This window comes from Porites lutea, chromosome 2 (assembly GCF_958299795.1).
Source record: "Porites lutea chromosome 2, jaPorLute2.1, whole genome shotgun sequence".
Taxonomy (NCBI): Eukaryota; Metazoa; Cnidaria; class Anthozoa; order Scleractinia; family Poritidae; genus Porites; species Porites lutea.
In genome coordinates, this window is record NC_133202.1 from 7,854,896 (window position 1) to 7,865,372 (window position 10,477).

At 38.9% G+C, this 10,477-nt stretch overlaps 1 protein-coding gene across 2 annotated transcripts; it reads right to left on the reverse strand.

Annotated features, from left to right (window-relative positions):
* Positions 1–3,098: 3,098 nt before the first annotated feature.
* Positions 3,099–10,134, reverse strand: LOC140927606 (uncharacterized). 2 transcript variants are annotated; one of them, XM_073377284.1, is made up of 3 exons: positions 7,462–10,134; positions 6,091–6,402; positions 3,099–3,851 (listed from the first exon to the last, which is right to left on the reverse strand). In XM_073377284.1, exons 1-2 carry the CDS (start codon positions 10,020–10,022, stop codon positions 6,096–6,098), a joined length of 2,868 nt encoding a protein of 955 aa, XP_073233385.1. In that variant the 5' UTR covers positions 10,023–10,134; the 3' UTR covers positions 3,099–3,851; positions 6,091–6,095. The 2 variants fall into 2 exon arrangements, with proteins under 2 accessions (XP_073233385.1, XP_073233384.1); XM_073377283.1 differs by lacking the exon at positions 3,099–3,851 and adding an exon at positions 5,105–5,343.
* Between the last annotated feature and the right edge of the window lie 343 nt (positions 10,135–10,477).

Here is a 10,477-nt window from a genome sequence, read left to right on the forward strand (position 1 = left end):
TTTTTAAAAACCGCTGTAAAACTAAAAGTACAACCATTCAGTTTTTTCATCTACTACATTTTCTGACCGTCTGCCATTAATCAACGGTCTACCATTCCGCGACAGTAAGAAATATCATAGTACGTCATTATATTTATCTTATATGATGGTAGATCGTTCCTCACGTTGCTATTCTCGGGGCAGTGACTTCTTTTTTGCGACAAAATAATTTTCGTTACCAAATACAGAATACAAAGCCACGTTATACGCAGGTTTTTACTGTACATGTGGCTCTTCTGGAAGAAGACGAAAATGTGAAATTCTTTCGTTACTAGAGAGTTTACGGCAAACGTCATATTCAAGTTGAGAATTTCTCAAAATAGAAAATGAGCAGATAAAAACAGTTCAAACCAATTCTTATTGACAAAAAATTGCGTGAAACTACTAATTTATGTGTAGAAATAATGAACAGTAGGCGACAAGAAAAGGGGAAACTTGGTCACGTGGTACAAATTCGCGTTTGCCGTTTGACGTAAACGTGACGCTTAACCTCTCTAATGACTAAAATTTCAGCTTCGGCCAGACCTTTAATGAGTACTCAGGGAAATGCCTGACAAATGCCCCAGTCGTGGGGGATGGGGTGATGGAGCTATTCTGTGGCTGAATGTAACAATCTTAACACTAAATTCTTACCCTTCAATAGAAGTTAAACTTGCCACTATTAAGTGACTAGTATCTAATAAGAGTCTGCTGTTGAACATCCGGGAATCATATTGAATCCTTGTATATTTCGAATACTGGTCAGTCTACAGGAGAGCTCCTAATCGCCCGCCGTAAAACTTTCCACCTTGAATTTCCGTCCAGTTCAAGTTCATTTCTGATCTTAAACTATTTATCTGGTCAATATTCTCACAGATAACAGGATCGATAAGGTCACTAAATAGATCATAGCATTCTTCGTCGCCTGCAAGCAATCCTATCGAGTTTTCCACTAAGTGTGCCGTAGTTACTCCATTTTTGTTCGTTATTGTATGATAATTAAGTCCACATTCGATAAGCTGGTCGATGCCATATCCTTAAGATGTACGCTTGTCTTTGACTGTGAAAAACATATCTGGTGTGCGAAGCTTGCCCACTATTGTTCGGATGTTTTATAGGTTTGGATAGCTACTCACGGGTCTTTTTCTTGTGTATTTTTTTTTCTGTTCAGAACCAATATTGCAATTCCAAGTGGGGCACTTACTGACTTACACTTACAAATAAAACGTAATATATAGATTTAGCCAGGGCTAAAAGCGAAGCTCTTGATAATATTTATAGTTTGCTCGAACAAAATATAAAATCGTGTAATGCTAAGCGGTGAAGGCAACGCCGGAGAACGGTTAAAAACAACAATAGGTCTAATTAGCAAAAAAGCAACTTTGCACGTGCAGCACACTTTTTTTGTACATTTCTTTGACTTTGTTTTGCACGACCACAACGTGAAACTTCCAGAAACTTCTTAGCTACACGTTTTATAGAGGAAATGTCGCACGTTTTCTTGTTCACTTTTTTTCACTGCCGCTCATTTTGCATTGGTGGCCGCTAGCATTTCTCATTTTGTTACCGCTGCTACAAAATTTTCATGTTGTTCTTTCAACAAAAAAATACCTCCTTTGTTTTTTTTTTTTTTATCTTGCGCCCTAGATCTCTCCTGCCCTTTTTCTCGTTGAGCTTCGCTGGCCTGCCGCTTGCTTTCTCTTTTTCTCGGTCTTTCTCTTGCTCTATATCCCAAATTTGTGGACATGACAATTAATCTAAGCTTAATACTTTAGAAAACACGGATACAGAAACAATTTCCGCTTTCCGTTTTCGTATTCATTGACGCCTTAGTTGTCTCTGCTTCAAAAGACGCGAGTAGCTATGCGACTTCCTGCAAAATAACCTTGAGTTGCATTTGGGTTGCCATACCTGTTGATTGAGTTGTTTTACATTGGTATGCCTGTGGTGCGGACGGACGGTCGGGCGGGCGGTCGGTGTACGGTCACGTGATTACCAAATTTTCTCGGATGGGTAGTTTACCACATTTTCTTACCCATGGTGCTCCGCTGCGCGCTTCGCGCGCGAGAGCTCCGCTATAAACTATTCCAAGCGAAGATTTGAAGTAAAAGCGACATCAGTTGCAATTGTCCTGACAGAAGAGTGCAGTCCTCTTCCAGATGCAAGCTTTCTCAGGTAATACGGATGGCCGGCATTAAAATTTTGCGCGAACTAAGGGCTGACACTGGTAGCTAGATCACGAGGATAACGGTGCTGTTAGTGGTCAGCAAACAAGAATTCCCTTTCTAGAACTTTTATAAGTCTGTCTCAATCATCAGTGAACATGATATGCAATTATAAAAGAAACGTTTTTCTAATAAAGCGTCTACTGCACTGCAGAGTAGAGTTCAATTTGCGCGTCGACGATAAAGTTAATTATTTTCCAAAACTGAGAGGCCGCCTAATTCAGCAAGTTTTGATTGCAGTCCTAATAAATAATTTGCTTTTTATGATCCTATATTTTCATCTTTTACTAACCAGACTATCTTGTATATCTTTTTCAATCAGAGAGTGAGGAAATTGAAAAATTGCTATTTTGCAAATGGGATGAATCTGATGCATAGAAGTGTCATTAAAAAAAAATCCTACTGTTGAATCAGCGCGCGAGAGAAGCTGAGACATGCGTTGCCCCGATATTTCGTAAGAAAGTAACTCGCAGCTTCGCCCCTCAATCAAGCCCAATTAATAACGAAAACCGTCACCTCATAGATGTTCTTAAAAATACTGGACAAATTGAATTGCAATTTATGCATTTCCAGTCAGACAAGAAGAAGCAAAAACGAGACGCACGCGCACAGTGCTTTTTCACATTCACGCGCGATAACGCGCGATAGGGGACTGGAAAACCTTTCATCCGAGCGGGGCCTGGAATCCGACATGACAGTGAGGCATTGCGCTTTAATTGCGCTGGATTTTTATGCTGATTTAACTTTTGTTAAGAATGTGTTCTATAATTTCCTTTAAAGTTGGCTTCGTTATTTCACACTAATCAAAGAGTATCTGGTCTAGGATATTATTCTATTGAAGAGGCTATTGACTTCCGACAAGATGGTACGTAACCAATGATTTTACAGATTTTAATAATAACATTCAGTCGGCCGGGTGTGAAGGTCAGGTCAGAGACCTAATGCTGCTTGATTATAAAGGTCTGCAAAGATTTAGGTATAAGATTCCTATTTATCTACATTAACAATGACGGATTTCGTGGTAAAAGAGATGGAAGGATCCTTCGGTGGTAGCCATGAATGATGCTTGATCAGACATGCTATACTAACGTAACAAGGCAGCCACGTTATGGGTCAATACAAACAAATTTTTTTCACAAAGAATTTACATGAAAATAGAAGTTTAGTTCCCAGAGGAGAGAAATGCTTTTGTTCTTGACCACCAACATGGTCGCCGTGACCGGCGTCACTTGCAAACTAACAATTCTTGATCTCTATCTAATCACTGCACCCCAGGGCCGGGTTGTTCAAAACTGGGTTAAGATGACCCAGGTTCAACGCGAAATTTGAATTCAGATATGAAAGCTTATTCATTTTTTTTTTTGGCATATAATTTGTTAATTGGATGCTCCCAAAAGAGTAGAGAAAATTATCCCTGAAATGGTTTTAAATAAAACAAAAAGAAACCAGCCGGATTATAATTTAACCCTGGGTTAGCGCTAATCAGCTTTCGAACAAATGGGCCCTGGCAGCTTGTCAATAACCAAATTCCTGACTGGAAGAACCTCCAGGGAAGGGCCTTGACCATTATTTGGGTATTGGTGAACCTCTGTGCATTGGAACCTGACCCTGTTTTAAGGACAAAAAATTCCTAAAATTAATATAAAGCCAGTTTAAGATGACACCGTCAATTTTATTACCTTGTTTAGGACAAACGACAAAATGCACGCCCTCCCGTTTTAAAACCAGGGCCAAAGCATGGGGAGGGGCTGGGGGGGAGGGGGCATGCCTCCCACCCAGTCTTTTACCTCAAAAAGTCAAAACATGCATGCATAAAAGTTGAAAATAGAAATTCATCTCTCAGAGCATTCAGAAACAATGATGTCTCTGCAGCTGAGTGAAATTTTTTTAGTTTTAAGATACAGTGACCAGGCCAATGAAACTTTGATACAACAAACCTCTATTAACAAAGTTGTTGATATAACAAAAGATAATTTTTGTCTACCCCAGTAGTAGTAAATTATATGGAAAAGAACCTCGACATCACAAAACCTTGGTTTTTTTTCACAAATTTTGCCAGTCCCTTGGCACTTTGTTATGTTGAGGTTTCACAGTAGTACTAATTATTAAATGCCCTGTAATTACTGTGAAACAATAAATCATATGACACAAATATTTCTGGAATGTTATTGTCTTCCAAGAATAAAACCAATCAATGAGAAACTTGACCGCAATTATATAGTTTCTGGATTTGTGGCCTGCTTGTCTGTCATGATCTTTCCTGGGATTGGTCAACACATGATCAACATTCCTGAAATATTTCAGATGCTAATGGTTTTCTGAGTGTGACAGATTTTTCCATATTAACCCTATAAAACACTATGTTACAAAATATTTGCATATGTATTAAATTTTAACTCGTGCCCACATAATATTGAGTTTGGGATGCCTGGAACTTTGTCAATATAAAATATGTTTACTTATTAATACATAATGTGATTGTGGGAGTGAAATGGTTCACTACTGCACAAACAGTCAGAATTCAAGTGCAAAGACAATCACTTTCCAGCTTTCCCTTTGGACATTTTAATGTAACTTGTACTAGCATGATTAATCCAGCCCCAATAAACAACACTTTATTATTATTGAAATGCCATGATAGACACTGAGTAACAAACATGTTTGTTTAACTGAACTGTCAGTGTCCACACTGACCACTAATCAATCTTAGATACCCCCCCCCCCCCCAACAAAAAAACAGTCTGCTCCGATGTGTCACTCTGAGACTATGCAACAGTGGCAAACACTGCAAGCATCCTTCATCAATGGTGCAAGTGAATGTGCATTATTAAAAAGTCTGGCTAAATTAGCATTTTTCTCCTTTTGAATTTTGTTCAGATAGAATAAGATCGGCGCGTGAATCAATTCAGTTGATCTAAATAATTTGTGTCGGCCTTAATTCGAATTAGGTTTGGCTCGTTAAAAGTTTGGGGTCCGAACCGTGCCTTAATAGTGTTGTATCTGGTCTGCAACAAATACACACTGAGCATGAACATAAGCAAACCATAACTTCTACATACTGTGTTCATTCATAAAAGGTGACAGTGCTGACAAGAGGTGCCTGTAGAGGGAAGTACATGTGAATTATTTTCCCTCGAAACAATATATTAGGAACGTCATCGAAACATTTTATAAGAAAAAATTCTCCCTAAAAACACAACATTTTAACCCAAGTTATCAAGGTCAAGTGCATATTATATATAATCATAACTGTAAATTGTTTAATTAAACACTTGATCTGTTATTGTTGGGTGAACAATGTTGGGAGTTGTTGTGTCCATGTTAGCAGTGGTAGGCTAACAGGTGCGTCAACTCCCGACAACGTTGGGGCCTGCAGTGCATCATGGGAAGGATACAACCCATCAGAATTTGGAGACCATACGCGTCTGTGGCCCCAACAATGTTGGAAGAGCTGCAGGTGTGAACAGATCCAAAATTGTTGCCCTACACTTCGGCAATCACAGAACAAAAGAAATGTTGTTGGCTCAAAAGTTTGACCGGTTTCAAACTGTGTGCAACAACACCCAACAACATGCAACAACATGCAAAAGGGTGTTCAAACGGATATGACATGTAACATCAAACTATATTGGGAGTTGTTGGCCAACAAACAATGTTGAGTCAGTTTGCGTGAGGCTTAAGACCATGCACTTCCTTGTGCAGTTCACTATGCAAATACGTTTTTTTAGCAAATGAATGTACTTCTTATTTAAGAATACAATATCTTCTGCATCAAAGGACAGAGATACCCAGTAATACAAGAGATGAGCTGTCATTTACATTTACTGGTATTACATATTTTGTTTACCTTGTTCATTTTTTCTTTTCTGTCTTAGGAATCCATTCATCCAACTCATCTTCAAAACTATGGTTTTTACAGTACATAAAGGAAATTCTGTCACCCTGCCTTCCAGGCATAACATCAAACACATGCTTGCGTGGCACTTGTTCCTCTTCAACTAACTGTGACACGTAGTTTGGTTGATAACCAGGGCAGTTGGGTGCGGGACAGGCTGGCCCACAGTGGAACTTAACAAAAGGGAAATTCCTGTGGCAGATTCCATCAACCATGGAAAACACTTGACACAGTACATCTGATGGCATCATTCGCTTATCTGATCTGATTAAAGAAACAGCAGTAATGCTTTTTCACTCTCACCTTAAACACTACAATAGACAGTAGTAGTGATTTTGTTACCTCTGCGTCCTGTGTCCCTGACACATAAAAGTCCCCAAAGACGCAAATTAATTTGTGGTATGTGTCCTGTAGGATGCAAAGATCGATTGATCAATCTGAAGATGTTTTTGTAGAATATCTTTTTTGTGTGATTTCTGTGGCTGTTGTTAACGTTGCATATTTCTTTTAGTCTTTGTTGTGCTTGACAATAGTGGGAGTATATTTTTATGTCAGTAAACTGTAATACAAAGTTTTGGAGTCTGTCTTCAGATTAACTGTGTGGTTACATAAAGACCCAGGGACTCGTGTTTTTGAACTGGGACTCAATGGTTCTGGACTTGGACTCATGATTTTTCACAAGATGACCGAGTCCCAGGACTCACCATAACTATTTGGGTGTAACAAAATCACTGCTGTCTAAGCTCATGCTTCAAGGGATGTGCTGTTTTTCCCTAATGCATACAAGTACATGTACTCCCTTGGCTATTCATTGTACATCACAGACCTTTAACCCTGATGTTGTCATAGCAAATTGTATTATACACATCTTTCTACCTAATAACCTACTTAACAATAATAATTTTATTCTTAAGTGTCACCAAACTTCAAAGATGCCTTTGAGTAAATTTAGGGCCTACAAGCTTTTGTCAGGTGACACAATTCTTTGATCCTTAAACAGCTATCCTAATATTTATCAGGTCTTTTTACAAGCTTTTATGAACATGACCAATAAAAGTTCCTTTAACTGACATTTCTGGTTACACAAAAAATTTTGTGTACCAGGTGCGAAGACACTGGGGCCTCGACTCTTATATGCTGTGTTGATAAACACTAAGAATGCTTTCAACAACAACTCAATGAACAGAACAAACAACAAACAAGCAGATTCATAAATCAATATTATTTTCTTGTCAAAATCATTTTACATAATTATAAATAAAATTTAACACCCTTTTGTAAATGTGCAGTCCTTATACATGTCAACTGAAAGCAAGACCTTACCTACAGCTGAATGTGACTTCAATCATCTTCTCTTCCTTTATCAACTTGAGACTGTAAGGTTGCCAAGCTCTCAACCAGAACTTGCCAGCATCTCTGAACAAGACTGTATGACCATTAGGAAACTCCACCTTACTATTCTTGTGAGCACGAGATAGCAGATGATGGAACAGAGGTTCAGGCAAGAACTTGGTGAAGAATACATAACACTTCTTATCAGTGTCATCATCATACCATACGGGTGTGTTCCTTTCTGAGGCCATTGGTAACAAGGAGGGTACAAAGTGTGTTGGCTGCTGTCCTTCATGCACTCTACACATGTTCACCTTACTATTTGCCAAGGGGCATATCAAATCATATTCTTCAAGGAAAGCTGTCATGGCTTCTTCATTTTCCTTTACCTTTGAGATAATGCTCTTCAAGAGTGATTTTGTCAACAGTCCCTTTTTTTGTAAGAGATTCCAGTCATGCCTCAAGCCTCTTTCCTGGGTGATCTCAGGTGGTGGTATGACAAGTTGAATGATGATGTCAACCAGTATTTCAGGCTTCAGAAGCACCCAGTTGGACAGATCTGGACTCTGATTTCCCTCGAGGTAAATTACCAGACCCTTCTCATGGAAGTACTTCAAGGCGTCCTTTGACCAATCTGTGCAAACAACATTTTCAAACGCCCTTGGAAACTCATCAAGTGTTACACAGAACTTGGCTCCCTTCTTTTCTGTGTGGCTGATAATTGCATCTTGTATTCTAACCCAAGGCAGAGGGATGTCACAACCTATGGTTTCCTTACAGTGCTCAGCAACATCAACAATTTTTTTTTGAAGACACTGAATTCCAAAGTCACTTTTTCCAAGAGAGTTCTCAACGGGAAAGAAGACCAATCCTTCTACATCATTCACTATCAGTTCATCACAGTGGGGATTCCACAGGTTTCTTCCGAGGTGGAAATCAATTATTTCAATATCTTTTTTATCAACAGTTCCTTTATGAGTTCCAACAAGAAAAATTAGTGCTTTGGGTGGTACATGGCTACAGACAGACTCAATCCAGAACTTAAGTCTTTGAATTCCTACATTCTTTTCCGTGAAATCATTCGCCACAAACTCAGCTATGTTAAATACTATGAGGTAAATGGCATGTCCTCTAAGAAACATGTGATGGTACGCATAATATTCTTTATCGCCAGCAAAGTCAAGTATCTTCAGTTTGAGAGATGAAAACTTTTCATATAGTGCACTTTTCAACATTTTTTTGTTGATCGTAAGTGCTTTTCCAGATACTAATGTGATCAACTTGTTTGGGGTTTTAAAGTTCCCAGGGACCGTTGAATGGAGGTAAAATAATTCCACATAAATCGTATAGAAAATGGATACAGGAAATAGAATTACAAAATAAAAACGTGCTGATGTAAACACGAGTTTATAGTGGTGAAATATTAGAGTGACAAAAAGTGATATCGATCCATACTTGTCCCAAGTGTCAGGCTGTGGCAATAGTTTATCCAATCGCGGACAAAGACATTCATAACAAATAGAAACTGGAAAATTCAATACAAAATGGTAAACGCACAAGTCAACCACATACAAAGGTCGAAATGACAGGTCTGTGCTTTCCTCCAATGTTGTTTCAGGAACTTTTCGGAATGACGCAACAATAAGTGAAACTGCTTGAAAGCCAGAAATAAACCCAATGGAGATTGATAACAGTAAGCGAGTGAAACAGAGGAACCACAGAGAAAGTTGATTCTGAATAATTCGTCCGGTATAGAGGTGTATAAAGCGCTGATAGTCGTTCATCCACGGTACCGAAGGTCCCATTACTACAAACAAAGCGACAAAAGTGATTACTGTGGCCGTTGCCAAAAACGGTAGTTTCGCATGAATAGCGACCAAGTCACAGTACGTTTCATCCCAGTAGCAAATAATTGCTGCAAGATACGAGCCTATTAATAAACCTCGACGCCTGATGATAAAACTCAACGTGGCTAGCATAAATCGTAATTGATTGCGAGTAAAGTGATATGAACACAAAAGAGCAATCTCCGGAACATAATTCATTGAGAGGAATAACATTGTCCCAGCGGTGAGCCAATAATTTTCTCCCATTACTAACATGACCAATATGTTAACCACATAAAAGGCCCACAAAAGTAAATGAAACGGTAAAGACATTTTCGACAACACAAACTGCTCAACTACAACGTTACTGGTTGCTTCGCCAGTTCTAATAAATAGCACTTCTACTGTTCCATATGTGAAGAACCTCCAGAGGTCTCCGAAAATAAGTTCCGTCATATTGTAGTATTTCCAGTTTTGGTCCACGAGACTCGGATGTATTCCTTGTGTCTTGGTTTGATTGGGATCGAATTCCTTTCCTGTAAGCGATTTAACCAGACTTGTTTTGCCAACCCTAGAGTCGCCTAGAACCATACACTGTCCTTGAAAAACAAAATAACTCTCTTCTTTGTTCTCAGCAGAGCTTAATAACTCCACGTTTTCAAAGTAGACCTTTTCCTCAGGCTGCCGAGACAACTGCGACGGAAAGCTATGATTAGCTTCAAGCATTGTAGTAGACTCTGTAGACTCAACGACAGGACTGCAATTTCCTCGATCCCCAACATTTCAAAAATTCCGAAAATACGCCCCAACCTGTATAAGCCCCTCCAAATATAAGCCCCACAAACCGTTAACGCAAGAAATCCTCCGTTAAATTGCCCCTCCGAATATAAGCCCCCCGGGGGACTTGTACTTGAAAAATTGCCCTCAAATACAAAGTAAAACCACAGGTGACCCAAGCGTAATATGAGAGTTTGTATGGGAAAACTAGAGTTTGAAACTTAGATGAAATAAATGAAGTAAAAGCGATAAAAGTTATTAATAAAGTGTAAATATTGTTACCTGGAGTCTTTGTCTTTGTTTTTACGAAGTTTCAACGCGATTTGAGTACTTTTACATCATCTGGCCTGACAGTGTAATAATAAGAGACAAGGTAGGACAGAATCGCTCGATCGATCTTCAAA